The following is a 21,784-nucleotide window of genomic DNA, read 5'->3' as shown; positions in this document are numbered from 1 at the left end:
CTCCACGCTAACTTAAGCATCGGAGGGCCCTCATCGAAATCGCTGGTGAGGCTTTGTTCAGGTACGTTGGCGTCCAGCATGCGAATTTCCTTCACCAACTCAACCAGTAGCTTTCCCTGACTCCTCCAGCGTGGTCACCCTCAGGCCAAATTTGAACCACAACCGTATGTATGTATGTATGTATAAGCCCAGTCCGATTTTGTGATCAAGCCTATTTTTTGCCTAGGCCTATCCCACAAGCCTATTTGTAGTACCGATGCCAACTAACTTTTAGGCTGGGCAAGCCATCCAGCCCATGATCAGCTTTAATTTAAACCACTTTCAAGATTATGGTTTGTGAGCGCTGAGACTAGTATAAAAATTAACATACTTATCGCCTAGGACCCTCTCCCCATGCTTTCTCAAGATAATCTTCAACGACGATGTGTCTGATGACGTGAGAAGAGATGGTGTTAGGTTTATTATCAGATGTCCTGATTCTAGATTGATTGCGGCAAGGGCCGTTGGCTCTATGACACTTTTGTTTTTAGAGCTGAGCTAAGAGCAACTTGGGAGGGCATTTCTTTTGCTCAATTTATCCTAGGGACTAACTGGATTCATTTTAAAGAAGAATCGGCGACTGTCGTTAGGTGGATTCTGAGCTATGCCAAGGCAGGTGTTGAGCAACTCCTTCTGCACGATATGCGTAGTATGTTGTGGGACTGTGTGGAATTTTGTGTCACCTATATGTACCGAAAAGAGAGTAAGGTAGCTGATTTGGTAGCTTCTTAGGTTGCCCAACTTTATGGTGACTTCATATAAGATAGTTGTAAGTTTTCTATTTTTTTTTATATTTTTTTTTAAAATTTATTGGATATATTTATGCCAGAATTGTACGGAATAGTCTGTGTTATTAAAAAAAATAAAAATTTGATGTAAGAATATTTTCGTATAAGCCAGCATCGAATGTTGAAATTGCCGCATCGTGCCCGCGTTGGACGCACGGAATCATTGTCACGCGCGGCCGCGAACGAGACCCGAGGGCTCTGCGCGTCGCTACACACCGGCGACCGAAACCTCGTGCAGTTTTTTATCCCCCTTCTCCGTCCCTCCCTCCCTCCCCTGTTCGTTGTCCCAAACTCACTCGTCTCGCTTCTGCAACACCCCCACCTCACACCCAAAAAATGTCTCTCTCGTCCTACTTGATCGGAAGCCAAAGCCTCGCGCTCCCGTCTCTCTCCTTCTCCTCATCCTCTTCTCATCCTTCGTCTCCATTCGCCGTCGCGCGACCCCGCCCCTCGGTCTCCCCGCTTCTTCTCCCCTCATGTGGTTCGTCTCGCCACAGGGTCAGCTCCGAGAGATGGCGGGGTTCCGGCGTTATCACGCGCGTGGAAGAGAAATCCAAGAGCTCGTCCCCCTCCCCTCTCGAGCCAGGGAAGGCCCCCGGACAATACGAGGTTCTCTTCGATCACCCCCTTTCCGGAGCTCCAGACGTTGGACTCATGTGTAGTTATCTACTTATGCGTGCAGCAAATTTCATTTTTTCCCCTCTGATGTCGATTTGCCATAATTAGATGGTGCTTTGAACGTTACATTCTGATGGTGTTATCTATTCTTGATGGCTTCATTCATTATATTTGGCTTTCGTATGCATAATAGTTCATAGTTCTTTAACTTTGTAAAGGCTTTGGTAGTTAGATTCTATGCTTCACCTGCAATTTTCTAAAACCTATTTGTTTCCTTTTGTGGCAATGAGGACTTGTCCACTGATTTCGCAATTTCTTCCTCATTTATGGCATTGTATCTCTGTTTTGTTGCCTTTGTGGCTCTACATAGTTTGAGTGGTTGAGCCCGAGCATGCACATAGTTGAGTCTACTGTATCTCTCTTCCTGGGTTGAATTGGTCTTGAAGACTACTTTATCAATTCCAGACCTTCAAGTGTTAGTATAAGTATTTGCTTTCCATTGACTTTGTTTTTGTATCCGTGTTATACTGGTTCCTCTTGTCAAGCGTACCAAGTTCATGGCTTGGTCTGCTATGCGTGTCTTTCATGGGTACAGTCCTGAGAATAGATGTACTGGTGCCATGATTCCATAGCTCTTCTTCTATCAATTCTCCACAATTTGACCTTTTTTGGTCCTTACCTTATTAAACTGTTCCTTATCCTCTTACATGTCCCGCTTTCTTACTTTTATGGTTTGTATTATGCCGTTTAAGATGAGTCAACTTTCTATCCTCCTCCCGCTAAGCATAGTGTATTGGCCAAAAAGGCGAATAGTGATCCATCAGTCTACCGAGGATACTCTTGCGGATTCTGACATTCCCATCATGTGTTGCACAGTTGATGATGCTGCTTGTCGGTTGCGTTCTTGTGAGCATTGCTATCATTTTTATGAAAACTAATTACCAGATCCACTGACCACTGCTTCTGCTATATATTGGCCTAGCATTTGCTATTCCCCTATGTCCGCCGTATACCCTCAGTGGCAAAAGGCTCTTGATGTGAAGCTTGCTGCTTTCTGTTTCAATCAAAATCTTATTCTGTTCCACATGGGAAGAAGTGCTTCTCATTCAAGTTAGTTTGCAGAATAAAGACTTACTCTAATGGTTTGATTAAGCGAACAAAAAAAACTAGTTTGGTGGCTCCTGATTTTATACAAGAGTATGGTGTTGAACTACTATGTAACTTATGCTCCGGTAGACAAGATGATCTCCAGTTGTTGTTTCTGTCATTCAACTGTGAACTTTTTACCTAAGCATGTAAATGCATTTATTCATGGTAAAAGGAGGACTTTATACATTCCATCATTTAGATTCTCTGCAATATGTTCACTGTATGCATTGGGGCAGTTAATTGTATCAAAGTAGTCACTTCAGCCAACCTAAGCAATTGTTTAAAAGGTTTGTGCAGATGACCATTTTGTTGCATTTCTCTTATTCAAAATCTGGTTGAACTTATTATGTGTCATAGGTTGTTTTAGTAGGGACAATCTATTTTCATTTCTTTTATGTAATTCTATGGATGTTGTAGCAATTTATGGTTGTATCATAGCCATCTTATGGCTCCTAAAGCATAAGGATGTCTAAATTACATGTAAATTGCTCTTTCAGTTTTGCATCCCTCTCTCGCATGCAACTTTGAGTCTTAAATCCAGTGAACATGTTAATGTAAATTTGGACATTGTTATCCTCGCTATTAACTTGGAACTATTACATTGAATTAGGAGTTGATGGATGGATCTGGAGGTTGTGATCCCTTATGTTCACTTGATGAAGTAAGCTCCCAGGATTTTGAAGCTAGTTACCAGCCAAAGACTGATCTACTGAAAGCTCTTACTATACTTGCATCAGCTTTGGCAGGGGCAGCTGCAATCAATCATTCTTGGGTGGCTGCCAATCAGGTTGACTCTTTTTGCTTGTTGCTTGTATTTCTTGGGATGATTGTCTTATGTTCTAGCTGAAATGATAGTTAATTTTTAATGATGGAACTCTCTTAGTATACACTTTCTTCACCCTCATCTGCATGCAGATGATTTTGTGAATATGGTGGGACCATCAATAAAGATGTTTTAATTGAAGTTTCTCATGGTACAGGATGTTGCTATGGTGTTGGTATTTGCAATTGGTTATGCTGGCATTATTTTCGAGGAATCTTTAGCATTCAACAAAAGTGGAGTTGGATTGTTGATGGCTGTTTGCCTATGGGTTATTAGAAGCATTGGAGTGAGTCTCACCGGTATTTTTTAGTTTATTAAATATCTCTTTTTGGCTCCCTTGGCAAGGCAGATTAACTTCTGTAACAGTATCTCCTTTTTTATCACCCTGTCTCTTCCCTCCTGTTAACATGTGATTCCTTGTACTTGATCAGAGTGATAGGTTTCAGAGGATATCTGCTATCAGCTAGATAATTATTTTATGTATCCCACAATATGCACTTCAGCTTCCCAGCTGGTTCAGGGTTTTTTTATCCTGCTTTTGCATAATATATTAATTTAATAAATCCATAAATAATTCCAAAGGTTGCTATTTTTTAAGAAAACTGTCATCAGATATGGCAGTTCTGGTGTTGGAATCAGGGTTTCAAGTGCCAGCCCATGGCAGTCTCTGCTGGACCAGTATTGACACAGTATGGCTCAGCTTGCAATCTAGTAACTAATTCTGCAAATATTTTTGAATTTGAAAGGTTAATGACATTGATTAACCTTTAAGATACCGAGAGTTATCTTGCGAGTATCAACTGTCATCTTGTTCTTTTGATTTTGGTCCTTCTTTAAAGTCTTTCTAGACCTTTCAAGTCCAGAATGAAGATGTCAAAGATAAAGTCTAAATCATGGTCCATCGAACCGGTACCAATAGGCATACCGGTGGCCTACCGGATCGGTTCAGTACCAGTTCGGGTTGTACCGAACTGGTACCACTAGTTCGGCTGGATTTCGGCTATCGTACGGTTTTTTTTGGGAGTTCTCTCTCTTTTGGATCTTTTTTTATGAATTTAAGTTTAATTTAAAGTTTTTTTGTTGTTTTCTTGATTTTTTTTTCATATTTTTTTATGTTTTCATGTTTAGGGTTTAAGCTAGATGATGCATCTTATTACTTTCAATTTCAAAGGATACAAATCATAAAATGAACAATATAAAATATCTTCAAATCAAGATACATTCAATTACATACTTTGAAAGCACTCTCAGATGTCTAAAAGCGGGATGAGTGGCGATGGCTCTCGTAGATATTCGGATCATAAGTATAGTCAGGAGGAGACAGATCAATCCACTCCTCTATCCAAGCGGCGTAGTCTTGTTTGCTCATCCCAGAAGGAACGCACGCCAAGTTATAAGAACTCTCGGATCTCTCGTTCAAGTTCTAGCTCTGAGAGGTGTCTTCTGATTGTGGAGGGGTTCATCCGAATATGACGTCAGCAAAATTCGACTCGTAAGATGCTCTGGACTGCGTAGATAGTAGCCACCAGAAGATGCCTCTGACGCACCATATCCATATCCATATGGATAATGGGCTATCTGAGGCTGCGGATAATAGGATCCGGTATATGACTCGAAATTTGATACGTTTATGAATCCTACTTTATATGCGAGGTTATCTGCAGCTGCATCCTATCCTTTTGAATGACTTCGAGAAGCCCGTCTCCTATATGCAATGGTATCCTTGCGGGCTCTATAAGATGATCGACTGTGGTCTGTATCCTGTATAGCATACGTAAACTGAGATTCATCGGTGTATTGAAGATCAACCTTCGGTTGTATCTTATAAGTAGTACCATATGGTCCTCCACTCTCTCCATGGCTAGCAGATCCATCACTACCAGAACTTTCATCACTGTTGCTCTAGATCTCCTCAACACTCTCTATTGGGGCCCTTTGTTTTTCATTTTTGGTTTGTTGGGTAGCTGCCTTCTTACCCTTTATGCCCCTCTGTGCTTGGCTATGTCCCTCTCCTGACCTAGTAGACTGGGTATCATAGTGTCCTCGTCTGAGCATCTCTCGATCATCTCTCTGAGAGGGTGTCTCGTACCAGTCATATAGTGACTGGCTCTCCTGTGGCTGTGGCTAATCAGCTGTTGGAGTGCGTGGAATATTGCACCCAACCCATTGCTCTAGATTGACGCTAGTCTCGTTGGCTATAAAGTCGGCCGATCGTGGAGGCGATCCTAGCTCGTCAAGCTCTGGCTCTTGCTGCTGGCCCACAAGTCGGCCGACCATAGGATCATCATCATCATCGTCGAAAGTCATGTATATTGGATCTGCATACTTGAGTTCCACTTCCTTTTGAATGCACTTTAGCCTCAGCCGTAGATTGTAGTGCACATATACAAGGTCGTTGAGGCGTTTCTGTGTCAAATGGTTTCTCTGCTTGCTGTGGATGAGAGCGAAGATGGACCAGTTGCGCTCACTTTCACTCGAGGAGACCGCCTGGAAGAGAATCCAGCTAGCAATCCGCTTAAGGTTTTTCACGGACACCCCAAAATGAACCACTATTCAGCAGCACAAACATTGAAGAAAAATATATATTAGTATCATATTAGTAACCCTCTAACGCCAGGTGAATGTCCTCGTGATGCATAACGTACCTGGTTTCATAGTTGTCTTACTCACGACAGCTACTCGCTGTCCAAAGCTGTTGCTGCTCTCTCTAAATAATTTGGTCTGTGAACAAGAAGCGTATTGTACTATGTTAAATTGTTAATAATAGAAGATACCGATAAACTTACACATGCTACTAAAGTTTAGTTACTTCTTTTAGACATAGGGCCACGACTTTTGGATTAGGCTCCATCTTGTAAATGACATTATGCAGAGCCGCCAGAAGTTTGTCATCCATACCAATTTCAGGTTCGTTGTACTGGAATTGGAGGTTCAGGTAGTATGCTGCACATAGACGAGACCGTTTATGTAAAATTATACAAGTAAAACTACCAATATAATTATCAATGTTCTTGCTTACCTGCTAGATGCAATTTTCTATCCATTTGGGCTTTCCACCGTCGCTCAATGATGTTGATGTACTCTTGGGCATGTGCTAGATCTACTTCTATGATATGAGCCTTTGCCCTCTCCATCATGTGATACAGAAAGCCCATCTAGGAGTACCTCTCGCTATCCACGCCTCGCAGCACTTCATATAATGGTTTGTTAGCCTTGATTATCGCAGTAGCCTGCTGTCAGAATATTTGCCTCGTCACCAAGTTTTTCACTTTGCTCCCTTCAGTGCCGGCCTGGGCATATCTATTTTTCTGCCACTCGGGATCGACAAACATCTGACGTAGAGCTCTTTTCTTCTCGAGAAGGCTATCAAGTGCAACGTAGTTGGTAGCAAATTGTGTGACTCCTGGTCCTAAAATCTCTTTTTCTGCAAACTTTCTCATCAGTGAAATGACCTAGGTATGGTTATAAATATACCCGGTGATGCGTTGGGCTCTCTCTACCGTATGCTGCATCCTATGGATCTTTTTAATGTCCATCAACATGAAATTGATACAACGTGCAGCACATGGAGTGCAGAAAATATGTGGCCGCCATTCCATCAAGATTTTTCCGACGGCCTTATATTGCGGCCCATTATCAGTGACGACCTGCACGGCATTTTTCTCTCATACCTGATCAATATGTCCTCCATAAGTTTGAGGATGTACGTGGAATCATGCACGTAATTCGAAGCATCAGCTGACTTGTGGAAGAAAGCCTTCGTATCATAGTATGTCAGAAAGTTGATGATGCTTCGTCTAGTAGGACTGGTCCAACCATCAAACATCACAATCAATCCATATGTAGGCCACTTGCTTTTTTAGGAGGCTATCCAATTCTCTAGCTCCTTATTGCTGTCAAGAAGCTCACCATAAATGTCCTTCAGGTTTAGAGGATTTACACTGGAATTGACAGTCTGTATGGCGGAAATGGCAAATCTGTAGTACGTATTGTCTGCCATATTCGCTGGAATGTGGTTGAAGTGGAATCAGAATCAATAACTCGCCACATATCTTTCTTCTTATCATTCTTCAGCATTGAGTCAACCCTTTGCTGCTTCGATTCTCTGCTGAAAAAGGTATGTAGGTCTAAATCATGGATTCTCACTCCTGGTGGAATCCCTCTGGATGACTTCTTTCGGCTACCAAAAGAACTCAGGATAGATGCAATCTGGCCACCGCCTCTGTGGACGCCCTTCCTGACCGAGGATGTCCTTATGAACTTTGGATCTTGCCTGCTGCTCGCAGAATTGAAATCCGACTCGTAGAACGAGGGCTCAAATCGAGCTTTATGCCTGGTCACCTCCTGCTGCCATTGATCATCCAGGCTCGACTGCATGGCAGTCTGGATCTGTTCCTCTTCATCTAGACCCTCAACCTCCTCTGACTCTTTGGAGTGATAGGAAGGTGGCTTTGCCGCTCGGCGTTCCACCTCCGTCTTCTTCTTAGCAGCCCTCTCCTTCGCTTCTTTGATTTCAGCGAGGTTCTTGCTCATCAGCTGCCGAACCTCCAGTGGGCATGTAGGGCATGTAGCTACCTCATGGAAAGTATGAGCTAAGTGCTGCTTCAAGCTGGTTATCCTTCCTCTCTTGAAGCACTTATGGTATTAGTTGCACTAAAACTGGTATCGGCCCTCAAGCATTCGCCCATTCTCCCAGCCAATATCAAATTGTGGGGAGTTGGTTTTTCTTAATGGCTTTATTCCTATAAGGACGATAATTTTTTAAATTTTTTTATTTATTTTATTTATTTTTTTATAATTTCTAGTTCAAAAATAATTTTTATTTGTTGTAAATTTAGAAAAAAAAGATTTCTACTTCAAAAATTATTTCTGAATTATGTAGAATGTACTACTATTTTTTTCATTTTTTTATTTTTAATATATTTTTTTATTTTTAAAATTAAAAATAATTTTTAAAATAATAATATTCTAAAAAATAAAAATATTTATGTCAACATGCACATGCTTCATAGATCTACAATATATAAAAAATCATGCCCAAATCTAAAAATTTGGCGATCTCCTCTTATTTTGCATTTTTTGAGCTATTTTTTCTAAGCCCTTTAAAAAAAAATATTAAAGAAAAAAGATTGGAGAAAGAAAATCATACCTTAATTAGCCTTCACTAGATTTTTTTGGAAAGAGAAGAACGCTCTCTCACCTCCTCATTTTTTTTCCTTCTGAATCAATTTTGAGAACAACTTTTTCGGCCTTCCCTTGCCTCGACCGTTCGGCTATAAAAGCCAAACGGGGGAGGCATCAAGAGAAACTGTGGCCAAAATGGCCACAGTACCTCGATGATAGCGCGTGCGCTCTGTCACCGAATTGGCGATAGCGCATGGCTGTCGACCACTTTGGGCTATAGCGCCGCGCGCTGTGGTCAAAAAAGCCACAGCGCGCGGCGCTGTGGTCAAAAAGTCCACAGCGCGCACGTTGTGGTCACTGAAGCCATACCGGTGCGAATCGGTCCGGTTCGCACCGGTATGCCTCCGTACCACTAGGGGCCGGAGCTATTTTCCACCGTTGTACTGGACCGGTCCGGTCCGGTACGGGTTGAACCGGCCGGTATGAGCCGGTTCAGCATACTATGGTCTAAATAATAAATCAAAGATGGCAAAAACTTATCAAGTTAAAATACCCGTTTGTCAAGAATTTTGATAAGGTGTTATTTTTGTTCAACACCAACTAAAATTGCATCCTGTATATTTTGTTTTAGTTCTACTTAACTTTCAATGCTCGTCCTGGAAACCTTTGTAATTGCAATTTTTTTAAAAAACTCTCTTATTTCATCAATGAACAACTTATGCACCATAATACTTCTAGTTGGGAGTATAGTGAGTTAAAAAAGACAAGCAATTCTCCAAGAAGTTTAATTAAAATTGCATCATGGTTCTGATCTCCAAACCATGTATTCCTCAATGATCATCAGCAATATTGCCTAAAGAAAAATAGCCTAGACCAATAAGCCTCGACCAGAGCTTCAGGAATCAGGATCAAAGGCTATGACAAATTTACAAGGAAAATTTCAAGCTAAAGATATATTTATTTGACAGTAAGAATATTGCAAATGCTTTACTTAACTACATTCTGAATCGTCTATGTAATCATTTTGGCAGAAATTGTGATTAGTGATGCTATATGCCGTTATAAGTCACCATGCCAGGTGTTCCTGGAATGTTTTGTTCCAATATTGCACATAATAACTGATACATGCTAATACTCCAGTTTTAGCAGCCTCATTGTCTCTCTGGATACCTGCACAATTGGTAGCCGCTAAGAGAGAGCACTTCATTTATTTCACAAATTTATCATTAGATCTGCCACCAACTTTAAGCTGTTGTTTAGTACAAATTGTCCATGGTAGTTTGCAATTGTCTGAAGTAAGGATTATTGTATACTAGTCATTACTTCCATTTGAATCTCTGTGCATCTAGGTACTGGTTTTGCTTTTATGGCATCATTAATTTCTTGTGACATGATAAGGTTTATTCTCTTCCCATAACATAGCATATTTTTGATGTAGGCTCCTTCAACAGATATAGCTGTCACAGAATTAACCAGGGCATCTGCTGAAGTCAGTGAAATAGTCTTCTTCTTGCTTGGTGCGATGACCATAGTGGAGATTGTTGATGCACATCAAGGATTTAAACTGGTTACTGACAATATAACTACTCGGAAGCCTCAGGTTCTCCTTTGGGTGGTGGGTAATATATTTCAGTCATTTGATAAGGTGTCATTGCTGGACAAATACCATGCCTATCTAGATCATTAATGAAGGTTGATTTGATGTTGAAATATAACTACAGATTCTAATATATAGTTTCTGTAGAAATCCTAATTTGACATTCTTCTGAATACCCATCTGGAGTAAAAGTGCTAGGAAGCAAATGCAGTAGTATCTGCAACTGAATTTCAATGCATACCATGTTTTATCTAAACAATATTTTGAATAAATCTATTCAAACTTCAAAGTAATATATCAGAAGAAGACGTTACATCTGTTTTGTATTCTGACATTACCTTTACAGGTTGGTTTTGTGACTTTCTTCCTAAGTTCAGTCCTCGACAATCTAACATCAACCATTGTTATGGTTTCCTTATTGCGCAAGCTAGTACCTCCATCAGAATACAGGAAGTATGGAATCCATTACCTCCTCTAAATTCTAATTTGCAAGAAGTTTCTGATTATTTATAATTTTTATATTTTATATATTATGAATATTTTTTCTGATGGCTGTTTATGACTGTAATGACGAACACCCAAGCACACACATATACACAAAGACTCGTATTTTAGTAATTTTTTTTAAAAAAATGAGCCATTAAAAATCTCATTGTTAATAAAAATGTACTTTAGGTAGCATGGTAGGTAGCAAAGAGAAATTTGCTCTACTATAAATAGATATCCCAGTCATCTGAGTAAACTACAAGACAATGTTTGAGCCTTTGAGGAGCATTTGCACTAAAATCATCATATGTGTAGTAGTATGGTAATTGCATGGTCAGTTAAGTGAAATTACTGCTTATAAAGAAATAATCATTCAATTTCTAGAGCTCAATACAATTCTCTACTCATACAATGAAACACAGAATTATGAAGTTTCATTGATCATAGGCAATTGCAACATAGGATGGTCAATGGGCTTCTGGCCCAATCTGCTCAAAGACCAAGCCTAGAAAATTCAGGCCAGTACCGAATATTAGCTCTGTAAGGATGCATGGTTGAGGCCAAAACGAAAAGGATTTGTTCTGGAGTTGGGCTTGGCATTTGTGGAATTAAGGTCTTGTCCCTTCTCAACAAAAGACTTATACATGGGCCAACTTGGGACTGACATGTACTGGTGACACCCTTGAATAGTTTTTATGAGATCTGAAAAGAATGCAAAACATACCATCAAAATGGATTATAGAGGAAATAGAACCAAAATTTTCTGGTGGCAACACTCTGTAGTTATGTAAAAAGTTAATCATGTATAACTACTTTTTTCAGATTAGAGCTTTAAAATGCTGTTCTGATGAGAGGATGAAGACCTACAATTTGCTTGCGAGTCTCAAGTTCATTAATCCTTTTTTTATTACATGCAAATATTCTTTGTGTTTGGGAGAGTTGTTTGCTGCACGTAACACAGGTCACTAAAATTGCACATCTATTTTATCTATAAGAATTATAAAGTTCAGATGAAACTCCATGAGATATATCCACTTTACAAGCAACAAATAACTTACCCCAACTTCCTGTTCTCAGACTATTTGGATCATTATTAATGGTCAAATCTTTTTCTTACATAAGAGTCTCTTGTAGACATTTGATATTGGCGTTGTCATTAGGTCGGTATGGTTTGGGCTGGTTGTAACTCTGGCCAAGCCCCATGTTTTACAGTTCAGCTCAAGTTTACCTGTGACCTAGTTGGATTACTGAGTCCTAACTCAACAAATTTTGAAGCATGTGTGGTCATCTTCTGCTGATCCTTTCACAATTCTCTCCTTTTAGTCTTTTATTGAAAAAATGTAACTTAAGTAAAATCCCATCAAATATTTTTCTAGCTTGGGATTCCTTTAACTCTTTGTAGCTACTTATTATTTCTATGGGATTTTACTCTGTTCTACTCCATCGTTGTTGCCCCATTAGGAGTGGGATTTCTGAATCTGATTGGGCTTTTTTAAGACTCATTTAACTGAAGATAAGTTGCTCCTAGATGCCTCCAAATCATCAACTTGGCAGCAATTATACCCCTTGCATTGGTCTCCCAAATACTGTATGTGCTGTTTCCATTGATAGCAGGTTTTTCCCATTACTTGTGTTCATTGTCTCAAGACTCTTCTGCAATCTACATGGGGTTCGGTATCTCTATCACAGTCAACAGTTCTCTGACTTCCCATCTCTTTAGCCATGTATTCCTTTAGGCTCTAGTATGCTAGATGTATTGGAAATTCTGTTGATTGATTGTTGCTCGCTTCTAGTTTTCTGTGATGACTCCATTTTCTTGGAATATATATTTGAATATGTGTCTGTGTGTCTATATATGTCTGTGTTATATGCATGCACAATATATGTGTATGTTTTTGTGTTTGTATGTATATATAGGGGATGATTATGGTGTACATGGGGTGTAAGGAGAGGATTACACCCATTACCAGATTCAATAATGGATGTTGTGAATGAAATTGTAAATGTTGGATATTTCTACTAGGTCTTAAATGCTTATAAACAAAATCATTTTTGGAGAACTCTTTCTTATGCATTAACTTGTCTCAAATGAATAGTTGTAGAGGCACAGTATAGTTTGTTGATTCTTGGGTGACTTGATGCAAACAAGGGGTCTCCAAAATACTTGATTTGTTGTTTGTCAGAAATTTAGACCTTGTAGATCATGCCTGGTGGTTTATATTTCCATTTTTCAACTCCCATGACTGAATATGTATATATACATATGTTTGTGTTTTTGTGTGCCTATGTGTACACTTGTATGTATATATAACACAATTTATGTACGTATATAACATGATTTTTTAAGTCCCAGTACTAAGCCCCTTATTGGTACCTCATTGATATGGTTTGGTGCGTCCTCTGTACTGACCCATGGTACACTGTTGGAGCAAATAACAAATAGTACCATGTGTTGCTACATGGGGCCTACTGAGGCCCATACCAGTATTAGGACTCTTTCAAGTTGGTATTGTTAGCTCTGAACTTCATGGTATCACACGGTATGAATGTTACATACAGACATATAGAGTGTGTGTGTGTGTGTGAGAGAGAGAGATACATATTCCCATATATGAGGAATGGGACTGGCAAGTCGTATTTGTAGTGCTATTAGAGTTGATGATAACAAATTATAAGTCATTAGGTTGTTGTAGAGAAGAATCGAACAGATCTAACATCCAATTTTGTCATACATGGAAGCTGTCTGTCTTGTTTAACTATGAATCTGCCAGGATTCCCAGCATCAAGATTAACTTCATTTTCTGCAGTTACCAAAATGATGCATATCAGTAGTGCAACTGTAGTTTGGTATCCAACTTCCCTGTCTAACCTAAGGCTGATGCAGTCTGCTGTGATTGCAAGTCTGATGCCATCTATAGTTGGTGATGCCCCTCTGATAGCTTTAACAATTTGTCTTTCAAAGCCTTTAAACTTCAACTAATTTCATGTAATATACTATTATCGTTCCAATCCCTAATAATGTATGCAATACTAGCATAGTAGCATTATGATTTATGAAGATTCATCTATGAAACATAATTTATGAGATCACCGGATGTATCAGTCTTGATGGTTTGCATTCTAATATCAATAGCTTGTGAAATGTGCCTGAGCTTCAGCGCATTTTTATTTTTTTAAGCAGTATATGACTTATGTTCTTGCAAATACTCCACATATAACTATTGTTATGAGTTTTCTAGGCACCAAGGCAGGCTATGCCAATCCGTACCGATTGCCCAACGGTATGGTACAGTACCATGTTGTTCCATCTTGGGCCGTACCGACATAGTTAGAGCTGGCAAGGCAGGGGAGGGAGAAGAAAAGAGAGGAAAAAAGAATAGAGGGAGAGTGAGGGAGAGAGAGGGAGAGGGATGAAGGGAGGGAGAGAGGCCCCTAGACCTAGAGGGAGAGGGGGAGAGAGAGAGAGGGAATCGAAATCCCTCATTTCCTTCGTAGATGGCGGGCCGTAGGGGTCATCCCTATTTCGAAACAAAATAGAGGGCTCTACCCCTAATTTTTTTTTGGATATTTCTTAAGTGAAGTCGGCAAACAACTTTTGTCTTTCCTCGTTGGCCTCTCTCTCTATCCCCCTCCCTCTCCCTCCCTTTCTCTCTCTTTTCTTCTCTCCCCTTCTCCCTTTCCCCCTCTCTTGGCGAATTGCTTGAACCAAGGGGTAGAAACATGCTGGTCTGTCCTTGGTACGGTTCAGTACGCCCCAAACTGGGTGGTTCGGGGTGGTATAGTGTTCCTTGCTAGGCGCTATAATTTTGGTCATAGTCTATTGGAATTTCTAGGCTGAATCATGCTCCAAAGTTTAAGGAAATGTTCATGTTTTGTGATTTTGTATATACTGTGGCAGAATTTTAGGAGCTGTTGTTGTAATAGCAGCAAATGCTGGTGGGGCATGGACACCTATTGGTGATGTCACAACAACGATGTTGTGGATTCATGGTCAGATCTCTACTTTGCCAACAATGAAGGTATGTTTTTTGTGGTATACTTGATATCTTTAGATAGAGTTCGCTTATTCGTATGCATCCTTCTTATGGTGTTCCATAACCAAAATTTATGCTGTAAATTTTTATCTTTTTTTCTGCAAAGTGCACGTCTAAATAAAACAAATGTCTGCATTATATTTATTTGCTGTATGACCCTTTGGGCAGAGTTTGTTACAAAAGCATAGGATACATTTCAACTTACATGAAATAGCATATCCTCACTCTACGTTTCTTTTAAGTGAAGTCTCTTTTTATTGTTGTGTTTTTGACATGCATATTTCTTCCATGACCTTAACTGAAATAAAGTCTACAACAAATAAGAAAATTTTAATCACAATGGCAGAAACAACAAGCCTTATTCCCCAGATCTTAGCCATCATTGTTATGACTATTTTGCTATCATTCTTCTGATCAAGAGGCTTCTTTTATTAAGTTGAGCTTTTTATAATCTTTATCATGTCTATTTTGCTATATCTATTCTTTCTCTTATCTGCTCATTGGAGACAAATCTAAGCCTCTTTAATGAATGGGTTTATCTCTAGCCTTTGCTATTGATGAACATGACATCTGAACAGATTTTGATCATTTTTCTTTCAACTGCTTCAGCTTTGAAGCTTCCTACAAAATATTAACATTCAATATTTCGATGCAAGTGTTACAACTCATCTGTCATAATATTCCCATTGCGGCAATGCTTTTTATAGGAGCAAGCACTTGCTGAATGTGAAAAACTATGATGCATGATTTCACAAACCGCCAAGACAGGACAATACGATTGGTACTGTACCATTCCAGCATGAAACCAGCACCTGTACAGGTGTCGGATGCATAGCAGTATGTATCAACAATACCAGTTTGTAGTGGTACATATCAGCAGTTATATACCAATCATGCTGTTCGGTGCTGATATTTTTTCAAATTTTTGAAAACTGTCAGTTTCAGTATGTACAGTCGGCGCCGGTATCGTACCAATACCACATTGTTCCGATGTGAAAACAGTAGAGGGTTCGGGGCCAATATTCAAAAATCTTGCTACAATGCAAGCCGTGTTTTATTATCTCATAAACTTTTCCTTTCATGTCAGCAATTAATTTCCAAAAAAATAGTTTACGAGGTGCATCTCTACTTCATATACCAAGTTTTGTATTTTCGGAGATGTCTTCAAGGATTACTCCAATCTGCTTTACAAATGATCCAGACTGAGTTTATGACCTCAATTCTATAGCTAAACTATAAGGCCCTTGGTACTAATCTGTACCGGCGAAATTGTGGCCTTCTTATTCCAACTCTTTTCCTTATCCTGGCAATATGGGATTGGCTTTGATTATAAGGCTATCATCAAGATATGAGAGCATTTAAAGACTAATGTGTTCTTGTGATCAAGATTTCATATAGGCATGATATTTCAAGCCAAGGTAAGATGGGATCTAATGAGGAAAATATGACACCAGTTGGCTGTTGGAAAGCACTTGGCCCTTCTCCCCGATTATGCTGGGTCAACTCAAACAGCTAACCCCTGAAAATTCCACTAGACTTGGAAAGAGTCTGGTGAAAGAGGAACTAAAGCTAGGTTTGATGCAGGAAGCTGCATTTATTTCTCGGGGACATTGTACTAGATGGAGCCATGTTGGAAGACAATTCCCAGATTCAGCAAAGTTCGAGAAGAGTAGAAATTTGATAACAGGAGTATGATGAATTATATGAGAAATATGTGAACAAAAGAGAAATATCCCTAATGTGGAATCTTCAAGATGATATGTATGAACTCTGTTTTTGACAATCATTCATTTTTTTTTTTTGAATCTTTTAAGTCATATAATACTATAGTATAAATCGTTTTCCCACTTCAGACATGAAATTCACCCAGGGAGGGCTAGATATTTGTCAAAATGTGGTCATGACTTGATAGTAGGGACTAAAAGGAGGTGGAGACGGGTGTAATTTTGGGTTGTAGAAAACTAGAAATTGCAGAAATAATTCAAAGAGGCTTACAGATAATATTACTATGCAAGAATAACTTGTTAAAGTAATTCTTTCTTTTTTTGTCTATGTGTTGTACAAACAGGCATCCTACCCTGGAAGAAGGGGGCAGGCATCCAGGGAACAGCAGGGTATAGATAATAAAGAAAAGAGATACTAAATAGGAAGGGGAAGGCTGATGCATAACAAAGATATTTCCTCCGAACTGAACTCATTGATTATTTCTCCTTTGCTTTTGTTTTATGCATGGAGACTCAAGCTGAGGCGAAGAACCACATGATCCACAACTCCACATCCTTATATTAGTTTTCCCTACGTCAAGCAAGATGCTTTAACATAAAGCTGCTACCACCAAGTCCCGAACCAGTTGTTTCACTTTCTGACATGGTATTAGCAACTTTATGGTAGTTCTTCATTTACAAAGAAGAGCACCATTCATAAATCCAATTTGGATAGATGGATTAAGGATGATTGATTATGCTATGTTCATGTTATAGTTCTTAAAAGGCAACAAAAGTGCTGGATTTATATCTAAATTAGTTTTTTGGAAAACAACTTGAGCTCCAAGAGATATGGCTTTTACTACCAACAGAGAAGCTTGATCACTGAAATATTGACAAAAATTTGTCATGTAGCAGTCAACTTTTTGCAGAAAAGGCCTTAAACTTTTCTTCCAGACCAGATAGCAAGCTTTTTACCATTGCAGGCAGCTGCTAGTTACATGGCATTATGCTAAAGCAGGAAGCGGTAGCTTCTGGGGTTATACTTAGCTTTCAGCAATGAGAGAAAGCTGAAGCATCTTAACTAGTGCAACTAGATTGCCTGTCAAAATGTGGGGTCAACTTTTATAGTTTGTTCTGACAACTCGTCAAATATTAAGTTCCAACTAAGCAAATTGTATCTTGTAGGAAAGTTCGGAATTCACATTGACATTACCAACTTGGACTAAAAGCTAGCCTGCAATATTGAAACTTTGCTTCCTGTAATCTTAGAGTACTGCTTTGTTGATGTTATCTGTAGAATATTTATATCTTACAGTGGTGGCACATGACATAAAACTGTTCACCTCCTTTTAATGGGCTATAATTATTTAGTCAAGCCTCTGCAAAGTTACTTGGTCTTGTCCTTGGCAGTCTAATTATGCTGGTGAACGTCACTGGATCAAATCAAAATGATTGTTTTTTTAAGGAATATTAGAAGGCACTGTTCATCCTACTTTTGTTGACTTGCTAAAAATGTTGTGCAGTTTTTTGAAAAAAAAAATCTTTTTTTTAAATTTTCACATATATATTGCAAAAATAAAATGCATAGTTTGGTTATGGTTCCAAACAATTTCTGGCCAGAATGAAGTCTTTCTACGTTGCTTGCACAATGCGTCATATGAGTAGCCTACGGTTGTTAGCAATAGCTTAAGCAGAATCACGAAACAAGAAATTTTCACATTGTTATTTTCAGCATTAAAATTTGGTAATTGTTTAACATTATGTTCTAATGCGTCTGAAAAAAAAATCAAACAAATTAAAGATTATTAGATAGACATTAGTGATAAATTGACAGGGAACTTTCTTTTTTAAGAAACACCTGTAATGCTGTAACCAAGGTCCGCTGTACCGATACCGCTCGGCATACCGGACCGGTCCGTACCGGTTCTGTATCGATTTTGTACCGGTACGACAGTTGTACCGGCTGGTTTTTCAATGAAAAGCTCCCGGTACCGGATCCCATGCTGATCCGGTACCGGTCCCAGCCCGGACTGGTACGGCATATCCTGGCGGTAACTGTTGCTCAACTCACCTAAGCCTTCATCCCAAACTAGTTAGGGTTGGCTACATGAATTCTTATCCTTTGCCGCTTTGTTGAGGGCGATACTTTCTGAAAAATGTTGTCAATGCTGTAACTGTTGCCTTGATGAATCATTGCAGTTTCCTTTTCTATTCTCAACATTATCTGTTCTATGAAAGCGGGATTCTTCTTTGACTTCTGACATCATATGCAATGCTTACTATGATCCTCACACAATTATATGTGGAACGGGCCCATGGGGGTGTTACTACCCCTTTTATGCACGTGCATGCCAGAGCGCACACACTGCATCAGCACCTGTATGGGCCCCTGATGATGCAGCAACCATGCCCATGGAATAGGGTTGGTAGCATCCCTGTGAGCACAGAGGATCCAGACTCTATATGCAGGCATGAATATATCTATAAGGATTGTAGATGCAGCTATAGTTAGGTTGGCTTGTCGTTGATTCTGGAGCATAATTGATTGACTTTGTCACTAATTACAGGGTTTGTTTATCCCCTCAGCTCTTTCTCTGGCCGTACCACTCGCTCTCATGTCCCTCACCAGGTACAAATATATAACCAGTATTTTTAAAAAGCAACATAATTCAGTTAATGTTGCAACTAAAATAACTAGTCTTTTGATCTTCACATGATTCAGTGAAGTTAATGGAAAAGCTCAGAAAGCATCCAATGTTTTGGCATCAGAACAGATTGCTCCTCGAGGACAACTTGTTTTTGCTGTAGGCATAGGGGCTCTAGTGTTTGTTCCTGTGTTTAAAGCTGTAACCGGCCTGCCACCTTACATGGGCATGCTGCTTGGGCTTGGTGTTCTTTGGGTTTTAACTGATGCAATTCATTATGGAGATTCCAGAAGGCAAAAGTTGAAAGTACCACAAGCTTTGTCACGGATTGATACGCAAGGAGTTCTGTTCTTCCTAGGAATTCTTTTATCAGTGAGCAGGTATCCATGGACCTCTTCCTTATCCATGAATAGCAAAATTCATTGCACAACCAGCATATACTTTCTGATATAAGTTTTGTTAAATATATAAATATTAGTACTTCTCAAAGCATATGCTTCTCCTAAAAAATGGGCATAGTTTTTTTTTTTATTGAGAGATTTCTTGATTTTACTGGGATAGTCAATGAAGAATTTTCATGCATGAACACTGCCTGTGCATGTTTGTTAATTCCAGACTGACCTAATTGAGGCATTAGTTCATAACTGAATCATATGTGATGATTAATGACAGATCTGCTTTAATCGGTTCTGGTTTTATGAGTTTTCTATTCTAAGATATTTTCCAACATAAAATGTAGGTGTTCATTCCCACATTATATTCATTTATCTAATGCATGCTGTACTTGTTTATTACCTGCACTAAGTAATTTTCTGTGAAAAGATGAACCTTCTTTGTCATGTTAAAATTCTGTCTGATGGCAGATACCTAGATGAATTAAGGCTTTTTTATCAAGTTTTGTGCATACCAGTGACGCCCTTGCAGCATTGATTTGAATTTTATAGGAAGTCTTTTTGCAGACTCTTCCTAATATGTGATCAATCAAGTGTGTGAATGTATATGGATTGTGTGCATATGTGTATGCTAATCTGCCTATCAGTCAACCTATGTATCTATCAATTGATCTATTGACCAATTATGTTGTTGTAGGCCTATGCATATTGGAAACAATAATCACACAATTTTAAATGTTCAGCTGAGGAACAATTGTCTTTCTGACAACTTATGCTGAATGGTCTGGGTTTTGTGCATTGTAGCTTGGAGGCTGCTGGGATTCTGAGGGAATTGGCAAACTACCTTGATGCCCATATACCAAATGCTGAACTGATTGCAAGTGCAGTTGGTGTAGTGTCAGCTATTATAGACAATGTTCCCCTTGTTGCAGCAACAATGGGAATGTATGACCTGACTTCTTTTCCTCAAGATTCTGAGTTTTGGCAGCTTATTGCGTTTTGTGCTGGTACTGGAGGTTCTATGCTCATTATCGGCTCTGCAGCTGGAGTTGCATTTATGGGAATGGAGAAGGTGGATTTCTTTTGGTATCTTCGAAAGGTAAAATTCCATTTCAGTCGTACTGCATATGCATCATCACAAATATATCGGACATTTATGAGCAGACATCACATGTTGCACCCTCCTGATAATGTGAGTTGAAGATTGCAGAACTGTCTCCAATTGTAGGGCATTGTGTCCTTGTATTGTCTGTAATTTATTAATCGAAGGTCCTTTTCTTTTTCTCTTTGAAAGATTAAATTGACAAGTCATTGTTGTAGCTCGAGAGAAGTTCTCCATAAGTAAAAAAAGTAATAATTTAAATTGTTTATTTCTCATATTGTAGCCTAGGTTCAAAAAATCGAAAAATCAAAGAGAGAAAAAAAGTCAATCATGTATTAGACCCATGGGCCAGTTTTTTCCATATATTTTTCTGTTAATAAAGCAACAAACTGAAAGCAAATGAGCACAGAAATAAGATGTGCCCTGGCATCAATGAATCAAACTTTCCGTGAATATATTTGGAAGTTAGGGATTAGTGGAAAGAATCAGTTTATAGTTTACATTTTTAAAGTTGCTTAGCCAGAATTTGCTTTACAGTATAAGAAGCTCAATTTTAAGAACTAATTACAAGGACAAAAAATCCGAAACCTCTTCTTGTTAATTGTTTAATTTATTTTCCCAAATTTTCTAGGAGTCACGACCTGGCTGCTCATGATTACAATTTCTTTTTGCAGGTAAGCGGTTTCGCATTTGCTGGTTATACTGCTGGAATTATTGCATACTTGGCAGCTCAAAATTTCCACATCACACTTCCCACTTCTTTAGCTGAGCTCCCATTTCTTCCGGGCTCATAGATATTGGCATTCTGCTTTGGTCAGTATGCATAGTGATTTTTTGCCGTGCAGTGGTAGGAGTTCCACATTTAGTCCCAATACACCTGCCAAAAACCTGTCTGGACAGTATTATAATCCTTATGATGATTAAAAATTAAATACATAAAAGCTATCAGATGATTATGTGAGGATACCAGGTCATTCAGGTCTGCATCTACCACACATCAATTTTGGTCCAAAGCACAGTTAATGCTGCATCCAAGCAAAGGTGTGATCAAGACATAAAATAAGATAATGGTCAAGAATTCCTACTTGGATTTTATCCCTTATTGTGATTGAGGTTTTTAATGTTTGTAACTTATGGAGAAATCATCCATTTAATCTGTTCTTGGATCAAGCTAGCATGTAATAAGCACAAGATAAACAATTGATGCAACTTTGTGCTGAGTTCACTTTTGAACTTGATTTTTGTCATGACCCCACCTGCGTAGGGCACGTGAGACATCCA

The 21,784-nt window shown here is 39.1% G+C and overlaps 1 protein-coding gene across 1 annotated transcript; it reads left to right on the top strand.

The window, feature by feature from the left end:
• The first annotated feature begins 974 nt into the window (after nucleotides 1-974).
• Nucleotides 975-21,728, top strand: LOC103722431 (sodium/proton antiporter 1). The gene is made up of 10 exons (XM_039129951.1): nucleotides 975-1,436; nucleotides 3,205-3,381; nucleotides 3,575-3,703; nucleotides 9,980-10,156; nucleotides 10,485-10,591; nucleotides 14,523-14,643; nucleotides 18,932-18,993; nucleotides 19,087-19,389; nucleotides 20,206-20,500; nucleotides 21,178-21,728. Exons 1-10 carry the CDS (start codon nucleotides 1,164-1,166, stop codon nucleotides 21,295-21,297), a joined length of 1,764 nt encoding a protein of 587 aa, XP_038985879.1. The 5' UTR covers nucleotides 975-1,163; the 3' UTR covers nucleotides 21,298-21,728.
• The last annotated feature ends 56 nt before the right edge of the window (nucleotides 21,729-21,784 follow it).

The sequence above is a fragment of the Phoenix dactylifera genome, chromosome 1 (genome assembly GCF_009389715.1).
Source record: "Phoenix dactylifera cultivar Barhee BC4 chromosome 1, palm_55x_up_171113_PBpolish2nd_filt_p, whole genome shotgun sequence".
NCBI classification, from domain to species: domain Eukaryota; kingdom Viridiplantae; phylum Streptophyta; class Magnoliopsida; order Arecales; family Arecaceae; genus Phoenix; species Phoenix dactylifera.
The sequence above is the reverse complement of the archived record's forward strand: the minus strand, read 5'-3'. Positions and strand labels throughout refer to the sequence as shown.

Excerpts from the sequence above, each read along its gene's own strand:
- LOC103722431 (XM_039129951.1), top strand. The coding sequence starts at position 1,164 with ATGTCTCTCTCGTCCTACTTGATCGGAAGCCAAAGCCTCGCGCTCCCG. Across the intron at positions 10,157-10,484 it reads CTCAGGTTCTCCTTTGGGTG|GTTGGTTTTGTGACTTTCTT; the intron begins GTGGGTAATATA and ends TTACCTTTACAG. Across the intron at positions 14,644-18,931 it reads CTACTTTGCCAACAATGAAG|GGTTTGTTTATCCCCTCAGC; the intron begins GTATGTTTTTTG and ends CACTAATTACAG.